General features: G+C 52.3%; 1 protein-coding gene across 1 annotated transcript in view; it reads right to left on the bottom strand.

Annotated features, from left to right (window-relative positions):
* Positions 1–268: 268 nt before the first annotated feature.
* The window catches only part of IGSF5 (immunoglobulin superfamily member 5), a 37,635-nt gene continuing 18,818 nt past the window's right edge, over positions 269–19,085 (bottom strand). The window contains exons 5-9 of the mRNA XM_028505204.2: positions 14,609–14,752; positions 11,518–11,542; positions 7,973–8,073; positions 6,399–6,472; positions 269–1,036 (exon numbers count right to left, since the gene is read on the bottom strand). Coding sequence (XP_028361005.1) covers positions 941–1,036; positions 6,399–6,472; positions 7,973–8,073; positions 11,518–11,542; positions 14,609–14,752 — 440 coding nt within the window. The 3' untranslated portion in view covers positions 269–940. The remainder of the gene's footprint in view (positions 1,037–6,398; positions 6,473–7,972; positions 8,074–11,517; positions 11,543–14,608; positions 14,753–19,085) is intronic.

The raw sequence follows: 19,085 nt of genomic DNA, 5'->3' as shown, positions 1-19,085 counted from the left end.
AAACTAATGTAATATCGTTATGTCAACAATAACTGAAAAATAAAATAGGAGAGACTCAAGAGATACAGTAAATGAATATGATATATGAACCCAGACTGAATCCTACACACACAAAAAAACAAGTATTAAAAAAACAACAAGACAATGAGAAAAAGTATAGTACTGAATCACTATGTCATATTTAAATTTTTTTCAATGAAAAAAAGAAAGTGCTTGATTCTCCAACACTGTGATCCTGTAAACGAAGCGCATAAAAAGCAAAGAGTTGAGAGAAGCAACACAAGCCTTCTGTGTTTTCTCTTTTATTTATTAAAGTAGACATTGCTCCTTTCCAGTTCCATCCCGGCATTTTGGCATGTGAACTATATAGTCTCTACGGAGAATAATCCACATGTACGTCATCTGAGGACACAGGAACAGCCTATAAGGGGCCCAGAAAAACGAATACCTTCAAGGAAATACCCAACAATGAGATATTTCTCCAGGTGTGCAGCAGTTGCGGAATTTAATCTTATTTTTAACCCATGAGTTCTGATTTTCCAGGCAACCTGAGATGTCTGACATCTTCATTGTTGTCTTCTTCTTTCACTGATGAGATGCAATAATGCCCACATATGACACATACATAAATAGAATCTCCATGTGATGCAAGGCAACACGTCTGAAGTCACGGTAGGGCACAGACTCCACTACCATTTCTTAGACCAGCAAGCAGGAGTGTGCAGTGACGAGACACATGACCGTGACCAACTTGTAGCTCTTAGTGAGTAACTTGACGGAATTAACTGAAATCTTGAAACACATTAACAGTGGAATTCTACTTTGGAAGCTGGGAAAAGCAGTCTTTCTCCGGCTGTGAGACACTTTGTTCGAGGATTCCAGCATCGCTTCTTCCCGACCTCGTCGTGACGCAAGTCGTGGGCCACGGGCCACATCTTCCCTACACCAACGTCACGTTCCTGACCTGTTTGGGGCCGGCCATGAACAAGGTCACCTGCGGGCGGCTTGTCGGGCCCGGCTGCTGGTGATCGGGACCCTGGGAACAAAGGGGAAAAAGGTTTGAAAGGTTTAAATCGGGTGAGATCGCTGTGCAAGGCATGCTTACGCGGAAAGTGCCACTCGTCAGATGCGATAAAACGAGGGCGAGGAAAGGAACACAAATTACATAAGTATTTTCAGTAACACGCACTCCGGAGACGTCCCAAGGTCAGGCCCTGAAGAGCGACCAGCTCCGAGAGTCGATGTGTGTTAAGATGAAGCACACAGCTGCAGACGCACTGTGTTTGCCTTTCAGCTTTCCAGTGGAAACTCTAGCTTCTGAATGAAAACAGAAACTCTTTCTAACATTAATAGCACACGTCTTCTGAAGGAGAGGGGTAAAACCGAGGGTCTCACTCCACCTAGGCCACGCATTGGGCTCCTATCAGGAAGGTGGGCGGGCGGTCTTGGCCGTTCTCCTGCCGAAGCATCATCCCACGCAACCCATGTACCCCTCCAGAGGTGCCACGGCCTGCCCTGGGGTGCTGCCCATTAAAAAACACGCAACATGCTTTCCTGCCAGTCCCGAGAACCACAGCTCAGATTCCAGGGCAGCGTGGCTGCACTTAACGTCTTAAATAATGCAGGGGGCCGCCATGAATGATTCACGCGGCGATGGGATGGCACTGAGTCTCAAGGACAGGCCCACACCGGCTCCTGGTCTCCAGTTATGGAGTCCCCGCCGCACAGACCTGGGGAGCTGGCGGGGCTCCCTCGGCCATGTGCTGTGGGGTTGTGCTTCCTCCTGGACCACGTCTCCGAGTCCTGCTCTCGCCTCCTGCCCTTTATTTCCCCGGCTGGTTGCACAGGCGCGTGGCTGTTTGCTACATTTATCAAGACTTTGTTTACGTCAATCTCAACAGGGGCGTGACAAACAGGGAAGACCTGACCCGGGTTCCAGTTGTCCCCTGCGCTCACCCCCCAAACTGACAGAACAGAGCTGCCGAGAATAACCAGAAACTGGACTGACTACTACGGTCAACGGGGGCCTGGAAAGAAGGGGGTAGTGGGGTGAGGGTTGTTTGTTTTAAATATTCATCAAGATGCGCCCTGGCTGGCGTAGCTCAGTGGATTGAGCTCGGGCTGCGAACCAAAGTGTTGCAGGTTCGATTCCCAGTCAGGGTACATGCCTGGGTTGCAGGCCATGACCCCCAGCAACCACACATTGATGTTTCTCTCTCTCTCTCTCTCTCTCTCTCTCTCTCTCTCTCTCTCTCTCCCTCCCTTCCCTCTCTAAAAATAAAAAATAAATAAAATCTTTTTTAAAAGATGCAAAACATTTCCAAACCTCATGGCTTCAGATAAAAATAAAAGGCGCTTGCCTTTCTCATCAACTGTGCTTTTTTGATAAGAATTTATAGTTGTATCCATTGGGTTTGTCCCAATGCGCTTTATGGGAGGTTACCCCTGAGTTCACTATACTTCACCAACAGAAGCTCTTGTCTGGAAAATAACGTCAGTGTTAGAACCACAGATTCAGTCGGAACAGAAATGATCAGGGTAGAAACGTGTTCTGCTTTGGTGTCAGTTTTGGAAATCAGTCTCTCGGGTTTGATTTTCCTTCTGAACCTCCCTACAGTGTAACGTGCGTGGTCTGGGGTCTCCGCAGCCTAAAACCCTGTTTCTCTCGTTCACACTGCATGAAGTGTGCCTGCAGACGCATCCAAAACCGGGGGGTTTATTTAAAGGGGTTCCCCAGCTCCTCGGACTCTGTTGAGACTCTCCGCCTGACATGCATCATGACACCCCACAAGCATCGCAAATTCTTCCGCGTGCTTGGCGGCAAGCTCGGGGCTGCAGGTTCGTGAAACCCCAGTCATTCCAAATGCACAGTTCTGAGACAACCCCCAGATCTATGAGGTGGTTTTTCCCTAGAAACAAATCTGCAGTTGTAACACTGCGGCTATACGCACGTTATGTTTTCACACTGAGCCGCCAAACATTTCCCTCCGAGCACATCACCCACAGGGCAGGAGGTAAAAATACCCGTTGGTTGGCCCGGTTTCCCGCAGTTGGACCCAGAAAGTCGGAAAGGGGCTCAGGAGTTTGCGCTTGGACAAGCAGCCCCAGAGCCTCCCCGTGCTGAGACCCACAGCCACGCCGGCAGGGCACCTGGGTGCACGTGTCTGTGGGTGTGAGGTGCCTCTCCAGATGTGGGGACCATTCTTCGGGGTCCAGGTATAGGGAACACATCCCCATCCCCACCGCTTGGAGACAGGAGCAAGGACTGTGCCCTCTCAGCCTCTGATGAGCAATGTCACGGCCACGGGAGACCTGGCCAGCGAGTGGGCTGAGAGGTGGGGCGAGCAAAGGAGGGGCCTCCACGGAGCCAGCAGGTGCCTCTTCCCATGGTACGTGACCCAGTGTCACCCCACAGACCTGACCTACACCAGCCGCCGACCCTGTAGCTTCAGGCCACGGTGGCTGCCTTCTGCGGTCAAACCTCCAGCGCTACTGTCCCCAGTGACGCCGTCCCAGAGGCATTGTCCCGTCCTCTGAGGACTGTCAGCACTGAAAGCATCGAGAGACAACTAGGGATGCAGAGAAAAGAGGTTCGCCTAGAAACCAACCCGTTCTTGATCTTCCCCGTGGCGGCGTGGGCCTACGGCGCTCTGGGCCTTCTCAGAAAGGGTGTCGAAGGGGCAAGAGCTACGGGGAGCCGGTGCAGCGGCAAATGGGTTTCCTCCCCTTCCCGCAGCATTAAAACCCCAGTCTCCCATTTCAGTGACTGTTCCGTGGAGAATGGAGTGAATATCGTGCCCGGTGACATGGGATGAGGACGTGGCCGTAGAGGCTCAGGTGTGTGGACACAGGTGTGTGGACTCAGGTGTGTGGACACAGGTGTGTGGATCACTGGGTAGGACAGGAAGTGGTGTTCAAGGCAAGGAGGAGAGTAACCCAGAAACACTGCCCGACCTCAGCCCCAAACTGGCTGTGGTCACACCCCGAGGGGCTCAGTGTCTGTCCCCTCCTCTACTTCCAGAGGAGTCCACACGATTCCAGCAACAGTACTGCACCATCCACCCCGGGAGGGGTCTACCCGCCCCCTCTGCTGTGGAGGTAGCACGGGCACCATGCATGCCTTGGGGCTGAGCAAAGGGTGATGACTGGGCGGTGTGACGTTCCGAGCCGGACAAGCTGATCTTTGGCAACGGCCCACCCTGCGTCCCAACAACCCCACACTTCCGTCTTGCTAAACCATAACCAGTGACCCTTAAACCTAGCCTCCTGTCAGAGCCACCGCAGGTAGATCTAGAACACAGGTGCTCAGGCTGCCTGCCCAACTCTGCCGAGCCGGGGGGTCCACACAGGGGGACCAAGAACCTGAGCCTCCCAAAAGCCACAAAGGCCAGGTGATCACAGGCAGGGCTGTGTTCTCTTTGGGCCAAGGACACAGAAGGCAGCTACCAAGGTCCTAGGCCAGGCCTGGCCCTTTCCTGTCGGTGCTTCACCCAAACCAGCTCAAGGCCAAGTTCCCCAAACGGGCACCTGCACGCAGTGCCTGGGCTTGTCCCTCAAAGGCACCCTTCGGTTGGCAACCAAAGACGGACCTCTTCTGAACTGCTTGTCCTAAGGTCCCCACACCAAGTAAAAAAAAAAATCCAGCTGGTTGAAAACCCTCTGAATGTTTCTAGCCCAGGCGACATCAGTCCCCCTGCCTTGGGTCCTGTCTGTTCCTGAGGGACCCGGAGCTCGGGGCCAAGACCCACGCACCCCTGCGGGCCTTACACACACTTCACAGAGTTCAGACATGGGTGTCCCCGGCCCTCTGGGCCCAGCAGGACGGCCGCCGTTCTTTTTCCACCGATAGATTATTTAGCTGGTTCCGTGTTTCAGTAGCAGAAATGTCTTAAGTTTCTCTCCCTGCGCATCTTCCGAACAACACTTGAAGCTGAAGCAGCGTCCACTCAGAGCCCTGAAACGTCACTCTCCGGTCCAGTTTCCAAACGCAGCTAGAGTTCCCCTTCGTCCTCATCTATACTTCACAGCGAATCAGCTGGCAGGACCCTCTTCTGAAGCTCCTCCCCCTGCCGCCTGCCCCGCCCCCCTCCCCGGCGGGGCCTGAGCACGTTGGCTTGTCTACTGGAAAGACACGTGACAGGGAAAGGTCACCACGAGGTCACAACAGAGTTGGGTGGGAGGGAGCCCCTTCATCACCCTACGATCGCCCCCACTCAGGTCCAGGAGCGGGGGTTGACAGGCGACATTCTCCACAGCCTGGTGGGTGGCGGTGCGTCCCCTTCCCAGCCACCTGTTAGTCCAGGGGCCAGGCCTTCGCCAAGGAACCTGCGACACCTCTGCAGTCACCCCTCCCAGCGCCAGACTCACGCACCAGAAGACAGCGGCGCAGCTGGGAAGGCCTGGAGCTCCGCATTCTCCTGACACCAGCTTGAGGAAGTAGCTCAAACTCACCATCTGTCACGTAGGCCCACCATCCTCTCTTGAGCCACAGGTCCCTCGTACGTCTTCCCGCCTGGCCACCTGGGCTGCCACCAACAGCATCCCTGAGGCCCTCCCGACACATCGCTGGACACCCATCAGAGCGCCCCTTCCCCTGAAGGCCTGTGCGGCCCACATCACAGGCAAGATGTACGGACTGAGCTGAATCCCAACAGCAGGGGGCACTAGTACAGCCTGGAGCTGCCCGGGAGCTCAGGTGAATGAATGCTCAGGTGGGGGTCTGCGAGAGTCCTGTTTCTGTGGCAGGACTGCAGGCTACCGGCGCCTCCCCTGCAGCACAGGGCCAGGGGCCAGGGCCAGGGGCCCGAGCCAGCGCGCTGGAGGGAACCCGGTTCCAGGAGAGTGCAATAAAAATGGACTTTCCAGTTAAAGCTGCTTTTCTGCAGGTCAGAAAATGGCGCTGGTGACATATAGTTTGCCTAATGAGATTTTGGATAAAAAGAATCATATTTTCTGTGTATAAACTCTTAATGCATTCACGTGCGACAGCCACACGGACTCTGTGTCAGAAAATGAACATACTGTGGACTCACGGGTCCTGTTTCCTTGAAGTGAACTTCCCTTAGAAGGACGCCACCCATCCGAATCTGCCCAACAGCCAACAGCACCTGCATGTGGGCCCTCCTGGGAACCCCAGGCTCGTGCACCCCACTGCTCACCCGACACCCTTGCTTGATGTCTAACAGACACCTCAAGATCTACAAGCCCCAGCTAAAACTTCTGGTCTTTTCCCCCAGACCCGCCACAAAGGACAAGAGACGCCCTGTCCCAGTTCCCTCCAGGGTGACCGACCACCTGACCTGAAGAGGAGCCAGGGCCACACTCTCCCTCATTCACCCACAGCCACAAGGCAAGGGTTTTTCAATGGCAAAAAAAAGGGGGGAAACAGTGTAAATCACCTGCTGAGCTTGCCCGCTGCGCTGCCATTGGAGAACGCTGGCATCGTGCAGCTCCGGAGGGAGAGAGACAGGCTCTGCAACAGAGGAATGACCTTGGAGTCACATGTGACGAACCAGGCTACACCGTCCAACGCTTCTGACATGTAAGGAGGTGCACTGGTTTTACCAGAGCACCCCAGTGTAGAGGAATCCTTAGCCACAAACAGACTGGTTTTAAAGTTGCCTGGAGGTTACGTACTTTTAGAACATAGGTTTCCTAAGGAAATAAAAGTATGGTAACCAAGCCCTGGCTGGCGTAGCTCAGTGGATTGAGCAAGGGCTGTGAACCAAAGTATCGCAGGTTCGATTCCCAGTCAGGGCACATGCCTGGGTTGCAGGCCATGACGCCCAGCAACCGCACATTGATGTTTCTCTCTCTCTCTATCTCCCTCCCTTCCCTTGCTAAAAATAAATAAATAAAATCTTTAAAAATATATATATTTTAAAAAGTATGGTAACCAGACTCGAAATCAGTTCCTTTCTTGACACGCCTGTCTCACCCAGGGACACAATGGATCCTCAATGTTCACTGCTGACGGAGGGAAATAAACCCACACAGAGCGGACAGATGGGCAAAAAAGCAGCAGCGAGGTTTGGTCCGGGCCGTGATCCCGGGCAAGCTGCTTGATTAATGGCTCCAAGTACGAACGAATACATACTCGCTCACAGGAAATTTTGCAAGAAGCTGAGACCGCACTATCAGAGGGGACAGTCCACGCTGCGTGGAAGCCTCAAGGTGTGCAGCTGCAGCGTGGACCATCCAGGGGAGGCAGCCATGGCAAAGGGAAAAAGAATGGGCTGCTGAGAATTGCTCTCATTTTAGTCCAAAAAAAATGATTTTCAGGCCTCTCAGCAAGAATCGATTAACTAAAAATCCCTCTGGGGAACGTGTTTTGCGACTCAGCTTATTAGGGCCAGGTCTCCCTCCCCCGCTCCGCTAAGGAGTCATTTTTCTGCCTGAAACAAGGACCCCAGTTCAAACCCCGCCCCTGCCTCTTCCTAGTGACTGTGCCTTCCGAGAAGTGGCCCCTGAGGATGTATCCTCTCAGCACAGGACACTGAGAAGCCACAAAAAGTCCCTTCACAACTGGGTCACGTCGGTCAACATGCCCCCGTGCCCTGCAAAGGCGACCGGGGACAGGGTCTTCCCGAGCTCCGGTGTCTCGGGGACCCAGCCGAGGTTCCGGGGGAGGTGCCCTCCGTGCGCTAAAATGCCTCCTCACACACTTTATTAGGTAGAAGGCTTCAGAGAAAGAAAATGTATGGGAAAATTTTATCTATAAAAACACTTAAGTTTCCACATCACTTTATTTCTACATGTCAGACAAACTAGGGGGGTTTTTGGCTGTCGGTCTAGTCCTGGCACATCCCCAGTTCTGGAGTTTCTTCTCCTTCTCCTAAAAACCCCCCGGGAAGGAGCCACCAGCCCAGGTAAGCCACCTGTCTCGTGGAGGAGCTGGGGTTGGGTGAGCGCCCCCCACCCCCAACCCTTCCCAGCATTCCCAGGTCTTCCTCCGGCCCGCCCACCCACTCACGTTTGGTCTTCTGTTCGTCCAAAGTGTATCCATAGTTTTCATTTCCGCTTGTGAACTTTGGCTCAAGAGTTTCCTTGTTTGCCTTCACATTTGGAGAGTTCCTAGAATCAGACCATGTTTTAAAAACCAGATGTTAATGGCGATGGACCTTTCGTTCACACACTGCTCCGCCCAGAACAGGCTCACACATGGAACTGACCACAGGCCACAGCTCGGCTGCTGGCTCTGCAAGGGGTGAGGCTCGGGACGGACACTCCCAGCCACCCACGAGGCTGGCGGCAGCCTGTGTGCTCACACACTCCCGTGACGGGGAGAGAGAGACGGAGTGTTAGTGTGTGGGGTCCGTGGACTCCACTCCCGAGTCAGGGCTCAAGTCTCTGACACCAGTGGCCAAATAAAGCAGCCCTGGCAAGCTACAGCTCTAGGGCCAGATCCAGCCCACCACCTGTTTTATAAATAAAGTTTTATTGAAACTCAGCCACGCCTGTCTGCTTCCACGTTGTCTATGGCTGCTTTCCTGGAGCAACTGCAGAGCTGAGCAGCTGTGACAGAGAGCATGTGGCCCACAGCACCACAAATGCTCGCTCTCTGACCCCTCATACAAAAAGTGTGTGACCTCTACAACAAAGCAACAATCCCTGCAGCTTCCCAGGGGCAGGAAGCGTGGCAATGGATGGCCAAAGATTTTTAAATATTCACGTTTGACCACTAAGAATTTATTACAGGGAAATAATCTAAGATAGGTGCAAAGATTTACTGTAAGATTCGCTGTATACAGTGAAGCTGCAATAAGTGAACCACAATATAGCGAGGGACAACTGTATACTTCACTGGTAAGAACCCATACAGAATTTTATGTGTTGTTAAAATTACGTAGGTTCAAGAGTGTAGGAAGTGTTTAAGAGCATATGAAGTGTTTATAAGAGTGTGGGAAAGGTTAATAAGAGAGTGGGAAAGGTTTATAGGAGTGTGGGAAGGGTTTATAAAGCCTTGAAATATATATAAATAATAAAATAAATATAACACTGCTACTTCGCGGATTTTCACCTATCACGGGGGTCTCTGGAACGTAACTCCCAAGACAGGTGAGGGATCACTGTACTTGGAGGAATGTTCATTCATGAGCCAGTCACAGTGGCAAAAACTGCAAGCAGCCTCGGTGCCCCAGCGTAGGGGACTAACCAAACAAGCGCCCCTCTGCGGTGGAAGCCCACGCCACCTGGAGGTGAACTTGACTGCAGGCGAGTCACCACCCCGCCTACTTCGGAAAACTGGGCGGCAGGGTCGGCTGCAGCTGCACAGTGCCCACCCTGCAACGCAGCTTCCACGCACAGCTGCATGGAACACGTGCTGCACACGTCACCGAAAGGCACTAGAAACTCGGCACAGCCGAGTTCATCATGGACTTGACCTGAAAACCACCCAGGTGCCCACTTAAATAAGATGGGGAAACGAGCTGCCCATCTGCCCGAAGGCAGTAGTGTGGTATAACAATAAACAATCTCCACCATCGTCGGCGGGATGGGCCGTCTCTCGGCGGGAAGCTCAGGAAGACCCACAGGAATGAGGACACACGATATGATCCCACTTCTACGAAGTGTCTGAGGCCAGGCTCTGGGGATGTGGGGGTGGGCGGCAGAAAACCTTTGAGGAAGGAAGGCAGTGACCGGGTGGGGCCGGAGGGGGTTGTCTGGGCACCTGGGAGTGCTCCTGTTCTGGGCGTGGCATTCAAGGCCCAGGCACACCGGCTTCGTGAGTGTCGATCCAGCTACACACCCACAATTTGTGCACTTTCCTGTACATATGGTATATTTCAGTAAGATACTTTATTAAGCAAAAGAAACACAAATGTCCTAGGGAGGGATTTGTTGGCAGAAATCATCCTCAGAATAATGTCAAGTGAGAAGAGTAGGCTATAAAATAACATTTGTTATAATCCACATTTCACAAAACATCTGTATGTGTGTGTCTGTGTGGACCTACCTGTGTAAGTTTATGCACGCTTAGGTAACAATCATTCCTTCTGGACAAGAGAATTATGGGTAACTTTCAAATCATTTCCTCCCTACCCTTAACATCATTCCCTACTTTTGTTTTTTAATGTTTCTAGAATAAACGTGCATGGATGCTATAGAAAACTAGGGGGGGGGGGTGTCTGTGATGTCTGCTAGCAGCTGGCACCATGGACGAGGGCCCAGGCCTGGGGCGGGACAGCCCAGCTCACGTCCTGACCCGTCCACTCTCCGGAAGGGCGATACCTGGCACAACAATGCTCAGCCTCTCTGCACCTACCCCTCGGTCTCTCCACCCACAAGAAGGAAAAACAGCCTCATAAAATCACAGGGAGAATTCAGGGAGATGAAACCTCTCTCTACCCAGTGTAGAACACTCAGAATGTATGAGCTATTAGCATCGCTACCGCTGCCACATTCATTGCTGTTGCTGTTGTTATGACGATGATCCCCATACCCCGTTGTCCTGCCTAGATGTCGACCACTGTTCTGTGACTGATGTCACCTAATATCCCAGCGACTAGAAATGAAAGACGCTGCATAGTCAGTGACGGTGAGCCACAGAATCCAGGCTGCCGTCCAGGGACAGCCGTCTAGAGAAATGCCGGACCAGCCACCGGGGTCACTTTCCCTTCCTATCCTCTTGCCCTAAGTCCGGCCCCCAAAGAGGCATATTTTCAGGTCGCCATCTTGTGGGGCCCTCAGTGAAGGGGCGGCCGCCTCTCTCACGACACCCCCTCCCCAGGGAGGGCATGGGGTCCGAGAGCGAAGGGGTAGATTCTGTTACACTCGATGACGTATCTTCATTCACCATGTGTAGCCCAAGGCTATTTGACAATCACAGCATCTCAAAACACATGCAATAAACTACTGACAACTAGATGAGGTGTTGTTATAACACCCCCACAAATCCACGGCTGTCTACAGATCCCTCCCCTTAGTATGTTTATCATTATGTAAATATTGCAGACACGCACTGGCTATGGTATGATTGTAAAGTCCTCCACGGTAACCTAAAAAGTGTTTGCAGCTACTCCCGGACAGCTGTACGAGGGTGGGAAGTCTCGGGCCCTCCCCACCACCTGGTTGGTCTGCCTGGTCAGTGTCCTGTGCCTTCGCACCCCATCCAGCTAGTCTCACTGCTTCCACTGCCCCGGAAACTGCAGCAGGACCTCTGCCTGGTTCTCCAACACCCTTGAAACGGCCCTCCATCTCCAGCCTTGACTCAAAGCAGGAGGGACAATAGTCATGGTGCATAGTGTCCTCTTGTGGAAAGAGCTGCAAATGCCAGGCATCAAGGAGAAACTCTCGGTTTTCCCCAGTGAGCCAGGAACCGTCAAAGGCGGACGGTAACCACCCACCTGCTGTGTTCCACACCTAACGAGCCACGGGAGCCTGTGATGGCGTGGGTGTGTCTTGGAGCTGACCCCTTCCAGTGTTTCGTTTTGAGTAACAGAACCCTGAAATCCTTCGGTTATGGGGGGGTGGGGGGGTTTGCTAGTTTTTCAGAAAGTAGATATGACTTGAACTCACCTTACTTCACTTTGATAACTGGATTCTGCAAAAAAAAAAAAAAATCACATCAGCAAAATCAGGACATTTATTCTGAAAATAAAATCTCATCCATTTGTATGGACCTCCCCCCTGATTTTAATACATTACTGAGTATTGGTGACCCAGTAGGTATCAAGTTCCCCCCCACAGAATTATCAAATGACTTCTGAGCATAAGGAAAGAATTCGTTATTTACTGTCATTAATGTAAATCACCCCCAAGTGCCTGAAGTATGGGAGGTTCCTAAGAAGGACTTAGGGAATCCCAAATGCGACTGATGAGACTGTAATGACACCCGTTCACCTGAAGGGGCGCTCTGCTGACTGCGTCTGCTGTCACTCACTCAGCGCTTACCTGCCGTGGGCCAGCGCCGTGCCAGCAGTGGGTGCGGTATTATCTCATTTAATCATCACAACAGCCCAGAGGTAGGCGTTAGTGTGGCCGTATTTTTCCCAGGCTACACTAGACACCACTATATTAGCATTACCATATTTTTAACAGGTGAGGAATGATACGGCTGATAAGCACCGTATTTCTGTAATTCTAAGATACATGTTCAATGAATATGTACCAAAGGTGTGGATTCATACTGTCCTGTCCACCCTCCCCCCAAAGGCTGTCATCAAATTGCTAATGTTTCCACTCAGTGGGCTCTCGGACGGGAGGAAACAGGGGCCTTGACAATGAGAAGTAACAGACACGCAGCAGTCCCATCGTCTGTCTCTGCAGCCAGTGTCCCTTGCAGCCCCGCCGCCCTGTCTGGCCTTCTAGTCTCGGAGTTGCACGAGGTCTAAAAACCAGTCATTTTTCTTTTTGTTTTAAGATAATGCTGTTACCCATTTTCAGTTCTAATAACGTCCGCTCTTTCACACCCCAAACTGAACCTCAGGGGGGATCTCATGAGAAGGAGAGAGGCTGCCCGGCCTCCCTCCGGTACGAAGGGAGTGTCACTGGTGCACCCACCAGGACTGGCTGCAGGAGATGGGCGCTCGGTCCCCCTGCTCCAGGAGCTGTGACCCTGAGGCCCGCAGGCCCACTGGGGGGGTGGGGTCCTCGCCACCCTCCCTCGTCCCCAGGCAACCAGTCAGGGCACAGAATTCTCCAGGCGCCAGCAAAACAGAACGTCAGAGATACTTTTGAAAAAAAACTTGATGTGCCCTGGCTGGCGTAGCTCAGTGGATTGAGCGCAGGCTGTGAACCAAAGTGTCACAGGTTCGATTCCCAGTCAGGGCACATGCCTGGGTTGCAGGCCACGGCCCCCAACAACTGCACATTGATGTTTCTCTCTTTCTCTTTCTCCCTCCCTTCCCTCTCTAAAAAAATAAATAAAATCTTTAAAAAAAGAATCCATTAAAAATTATATTAAAAAAGAGAAAAAAACTTGATGTGTAATATTTGTAAGCATGGACATGATCGTCTTGGGGATATCCAGAACCTGACTGGCCCCTTTACTTCATATCAGGGTGAAGTACATGTCCACCGTGAGTGACACCCAGAGGGGGCGGGCCTTGGAAGGAGGCTCTCACAGACCCTCACAGCCTGCACCTGTCACAAAACAGCTCACTCTTACATGGGTTTTTAACCTCCAAGTTGAACAAAAGATCTATTTTAGGGTGGATCACAGAAGCACTTAACATATTATTAGTTTATGGAATTCTGACAACCAACCAACTTACAGGATGGTACTTATCCCTATTCTGTAAACAAGGAAGCTAAGAATCAGAGAAGCATGCTTCTGCACACCCTACGGGGTCTTTCTCACCGGGCTCGAGTGGAGCAGACAAGAGCCTGTGAGACGCAGAATCCAAGCCACTGGAATCCAAGCCATTCTCCCGCTCTGCCACAACAGCCAGGGCGGGCAACAGGCATCTGACAGCACTGACTAATCCCAGTCCCTTCTGAACCAAAGTGTACATTATCCAATCATTTCCATTTAAACTGCCGTCTATTTTACTTGAGTAATTCATCCGTGGCATCGAGGGTAACCCCCCAGTAAAAGCAAAGTCCCATCAAATCTGGGCCAACCGGGGTTCCCGGTCTTTCATTTTTTGTTTCCTAGGGAATAAAGTTATGTCACAGAATCGGCACCCAAATCACACACCAACTCACACGAGAGCTGAGGCTAGACCACGCTCTTTGCACGGAATATTTCACTGAGAGGTGCATTTTGTGTAAAACGTTTGCTTAACCCGGTGCCTGGCACGCGAGCGCACACACACACAGAGCTCATTCAATGACAGTTAGTGTTAATAAAAGTAAAGATGCAAGTACACTAACATCGAAATTCCGACTTTTAAGGTAAATAACTTAATTGCAGAAAATGTTCAAATAGAAGTGGTTGAAGGTCTGACGAGACAAAGACAAGGACGGACACGCCCTTCGGCGCTCGGAAAGGCCTGCGCCATCCACAAGCCAAAGAAGCGATCGTTTCCGACGTCACAAGCTGCCAAACTCTACAACACGCCCACCCCAGTGTGGCGCCGGACCCCCAAACAAAGCCACTGCCCTCATAGGTCTTGAAGGAGCTCAGAAGACCTCATTCAGAAGACATGTGAGATCATTTTTATCCATTTTACTTGTACTCTTTCTGTTAACAGGAGGCCTTCTGTTTTCCTTTCCACCACTACATCAACATTCCCTTACAAAGGAAGACTTGGAACTCTACAAAATAGGGAACAATCTTATCACGTGTTCGGATGGGTAGCTGTTGTGCTAGAGAAAACACAGCACCTGGATGACTGTTCGCAAGAGCCTTCTATCCTTGCAAAGGAGCACAAAAAAATCACAGAGTCAGTGTCTTGGGTGATAAAGGTGCCGGCTCATCACCTTCTGGAAAGCTTGAAGACCTGTCCTCCTCGGGGCAGGGCGGGGAGGGGGCCCACATCAGGCCCCAAAGGAAATGCTCTATTCTTGAAGAAAGTTTGCCCCCCTCCTGAGACTTTCACACACTTCTTTCAAGGACCCCAAAAGCCAATGTCCTTTTGGAAAGAGCTGATGAGCTCATGAACTTCAGCTGCTTGTACCAAACGTTAAAAATACATGCAAATCTATAGGGACAAAAAAATTTTACCTTTTTCCTGTTTCCTGGAGACGCAGCAGCAGCAGAAGATGATAATCAGAACAATGATGAGGATGAAAAGCAACGAAAGCGACACTGCGAGGAGGACTATGGCCCAGGTAGGCAACGCGGCGGCACCTGCTGTGTCGACACTGCCTGTGAGGTCGGGAGAGGGAAAGAGAAACATTTTAGTGGAGCTGGCCACCGTCTGGGGCCTGTCGTGCCTGGTTCGGCCACTCCACAGGCTAGACTGTGTTTTGCAGCGATATTGTGACCCTCCAGTCTGCTGCAGCTCAGGGTCATGCAACAACTTTTTCCTTTTGCTTGTGTCCAATTCTGGGCAGTGTCTTCCATGGCTATACTTACGGCTGCCCGTGAATACCTGCTTGGTAACACAGCCCAAGTGCTTGTCAGTTAATGGCCTTTCCACGCCAGAAGGAAATGAGGACAATATGAAGGAGGGTCCCTCCTGAGGGAACCTGGTACCAAGCCTTCCCTCGGGGCCACCCCTTCCCCACCCACGAATTCACTTTTCACACAGCAGTTGCTCTTCCCTTGGCTCTGCGGGCACCACCTTAGTCCACTTCGCCCTCTTGTGTTGTCCAGGCCTCACGGAGCTGGGGCTGGGGCGGGAGAGAGGCTGAGCGGGCAGGGCACCCGGGAAATGGGAGGGCGTGGGGAGGGAAGGAAGGAGGGATGGAAAGTCAATTTGATTTGTGACAGCCGTGCCTTAGCCAGAGCCGTCCAATGCACCATCATGTGGCTATCTAAATTCAAGTTTAAATTAATTAAAAGTATATACAGATGGATGCTCCGAGCCTCAGACGCACTGGCCACATTTCAAGGGCTCAAATGCCCCAAATTCTAAACAGGGCCTTTATTAACGAGAGTCCTGTTGGGCAGCGCCACCTAGCCACGCACCATGGGAACTGCACCGATGCTCCAAAGAGCCTTGACCCCACCCCCCACCACCACCACCAAACTGAGCCACGGTGAAGTCAAACCACATTTAAATTCATCTGTTTACATGTGAATTGCTATTCAGTAAAGGCTGCTGCTCAATTCTGAGTGCCTGGGCGGTATCTCAGTGTAAATGCATGTGTTTCATTAGATGCTAGTCATTAGAAAATATTAAAAACAACAGACTTCCTTAGGGAGGAAGATAAGGTTTGCTTAAAAATCAATGAAGCTTCCATAGGGTGGGCTTGGGGCTTCGTGTGCACGGCACCAGTGACATCGGATGGCCGCTGTTTACCTGTGCTCCCTTTGGCCTCTGACTCACTCACCTGTGACAATCCCTGCCCCTCCCCTAGGCTGTTCAGAGACTCCAGAGATACGTGCGAGAGTGTCAGGAACACTAAGGTGTGATGCACAGGTTCAAGGCTGAGGTTTGAAAATATTAGGAGCGTCTGTAAGTCAGGGAGCCAGCTGGGGTTCAACATTAAGGTCTGGCTTAAGATCCAACGGATAGGCGTACAGTTCACCCCGGACCAAGTCAACACACCCGTTGACTTACTGAGCCACTCCGCCCCTGCTGCAGAAGCTATCAGCGTGCCACGCTTCTGTCAACCCAGTGCTGACGCGATCACCTTTGTGTCCACACGATCACGCACACAGCCAGCCTCTTCCCCTCAGGGAGGACCTGTTTACAGACAGGGAAGGGCCACCTCGCTGGGGCTGGTGACCGAATCAAGGAAGACAGCGGGTGGTCATGTGACCTCGCTCCTCTCCTGCCCCTTAATTCAACTACCAGGTTCAGCCAAGGGATGCCTGCACTGCCCTAAGAGCCCCAAACTCTCCCCAAAATGGCAGCTGGTACCCATGGCTCATTCTTTCACTTCCTGTTCTGTGACCACACTCCTTTGGGGTTCAGACCCCCATCCTGAGCTTCACGCCTAGGAGAGCCCGACGCTCTCCCTCCGCCGCAGTGGCGCCCAGAGAAAAGCATGGTGTGCGTGCCGTGCGGAGGTGTATGTAATACGGCACCAGAGCGACACAGACGGACCTTTCTTATTTTAATGATGATGTTTCCATTTATCAGCCATGACAAATACATGTATACACATATGCCTATAGATCATGGATTTTTTTAGTAGGAAACTAATTTTGTAAATGAACACACGTACAGTGGATTGAAAGAAAACTAAATAATGGTCATACATCAATACATCAAATGTCATGACAGTGGAGGGAAAACACAGACTCTTGGCGTGATCTCGTCCTCAATCCAACCCCTTCCTCTTGCAGATGAGACCCTTGGGGCAAAGGGACTCGGTAAACCGGTCAAGGGCGCTCAGAACAGGAAACCCAGGGGCTTGACTTGTGTCTTTCCATTCTGCCGAGTATCACATCCACCGTGGAATGATCCTCCTGACAAAGCTACAGCCCGGGCCTCACGGGAAATGGGCAGTCCAGGTGGGCACTGCCCCCTGCCGCGTGCCCGTAGTGAAGGGCGTGGGCGCGGTGAGTCAGTGCTGGGGAGGCGAGTGTGCCAGGCCTGAGCAACCACGGACAGTGAGCTAGTGACTAAGGAAGATTATCTCCCAGCCCCACACGGCCGGCCTCCCTCCCTGCGGCCCCTCCCGCGGCTGGGCGCACGTTAGGGTGGTGTCACTGAGTTCACTGTGTGACTTCAGTCGCAGCTGGGAGACTGCCCTTTTCCCATCTGCGAAGAAAGGGAAAATAGTATTTCCCAGACGCTCTCACGGGAACGCTCGGAGTTTTGAAAGGGCACACACGACTTCTCGAAACCACCTGGATGACGGCTGAACGTCACCGCCAGCAGGTGCAAAGCCCGCCCCTGTGCTGACGGGAGGGGGCACAGGCCTCTGAATCCATCCGATCAAGGACAGTCACTCACTCGGCTGTCCCGTGTGCCCTGGGGCAGGGCCTGTCCTCAGCACTTTAGACACTGGACCCCGATTACTGCTCACGCCAGCGACAGCCCTAGAAGGTCGGTATGGTTATCTCAGGTGTACAGGTGAGAAGACCAACGCCCAGAGAGGTTCACTAACACACCTGAAGCCACAGAGCGAGGAAACCGGCAAGCCGGCGCCTGAGTCTGGGCTGTCTGAGGTCCCAGTCTGGCTGGTTAGCAGCATCGGATGGGGCTGGGTTGGGAGGGGAGGACCCTGAGAGGTTCCAGTCCAGCGGTCCCCAATCCTGACTGCCCGGTAAAGTCATTTGGCTTTTTCCAAAAAAATGCTAACTCCCAGGCTCCACACAGACCAGTTAACACAGAAACTTTGGGGGGGATGCTCATATGTTGAAGCTCCCCAGGGACAGGCAGCAGGAGAGAGAGCTTCCGCCCGTTTGGTCTCCCGTGTGTTTTACAAGCAAGAAAATGGAGCCCAAAGGTGGGTCAGTGACTTGCGCAAAGTCACAAAGCTAGCGCCAGAGCTCCAACTCGGGACTGTCACTCCGGCCACGCTAGTCCGTCCTGGGAATTGCCACTTCTCACGAAGCTGAGACTGTGGCGAGGAGTCGCTGCGTTGGACCAGGTGCCCGTGCATCCCACAAAGGTTGCTCTGGGCTCACGTCCCACAGCCGGTCCGTTCCAGGAGGAGGAAACTGCCCGGTGGGCAGACAGGGGGTTGGCCAGGCTTTCAGTTGGATATGTGTCTGCAGTGCTTGAAGCTCAAAGCACTTCTGGAATCGGAAAAAAAAAATCGATTTTTTTAAGAAAGCGTTGGCATTGGCCCTTTTCATATGCTTTCCTTTAAAAAAAAATCAATAAGTGCTTCACACAAGTTTTTGCTTGAAAGAATTAGACTTCCGACACTGCCATGGGCTCTCTTCTTTCAGTGGTTTACAAAGGCATCCTTCGGGAAGTGAACGTGAATTCCTTGCGTTTGCCGGAACTGGGTGTCAGCGCCGGCGTGCATCGGATTCCGGGAGGAGCCGGAGCAGGCGCAGCCTCCTGCATCCTGGGCAATCTGCGAACTTGGTGTGCTCCTGGGAGCCTTCTCGCCTGCGGCTCCACCGGCAGAGGCTGTAACGAGGTCCTCAGCTACTAAAACTTACATAAAACACACCCCACGCAGCCAGCCGCCACCAGCTGCTCCGGATCTTGATGAATAATTTAGAAACAAATGAGCCTTTTCCAAATGAGTCCAATAAAGGAAGACTCATTGCAAGGCGCCCGCTGCGCTCTCCTCCGTGAGGCAGCGGGGCTCCAGCTGCCGTGACGGAGGCTGCTCACTTCACTGGGCCTCGTCTAAGAGGGACTCAACCCGGTCGGGGACACCATGGGCCCCCCCCCCACGAGCCCTTCTCCTGCAAAAGAAGAACTTTGCGGGCCAGCCAATCCCCCAAATCCGTTTCCACGGGCTTCATCCATCGGACCTGCATTATCGCCTTGTGAAGGTGCGGGGATTAATCCGTTGATTCCATTCCATTTGGTGCCAATGGAACTTTTTAAAATGTTTCTATCCCAAGCCCAGGCCACACTCTATCATACTTAAATAGCTTAACGCAAGCCAGGTTGGCT

Source organism: Phyllostomus discolor, chromosome 2, assembly GCF_004126475.2.
Source record: "Phyllostomus discolor isolate MPI-MPIP mPhyDis1 chromosome 2, mPhyDis1.pri.v3, whole genome shotgun sequence".
Taxonomy (NCBI): domain Eukaryota; kingdom Metazoa; phylum Chordata; class Mammalia; order Chiroptera; family Phyllostomidae; genus Phyllostomus; species Phyllostomus discolor.
Note: the sequence above shows the minus strand (reverse complement) of the source record. Positions and strands in the feature narration are given on the sequence as shown.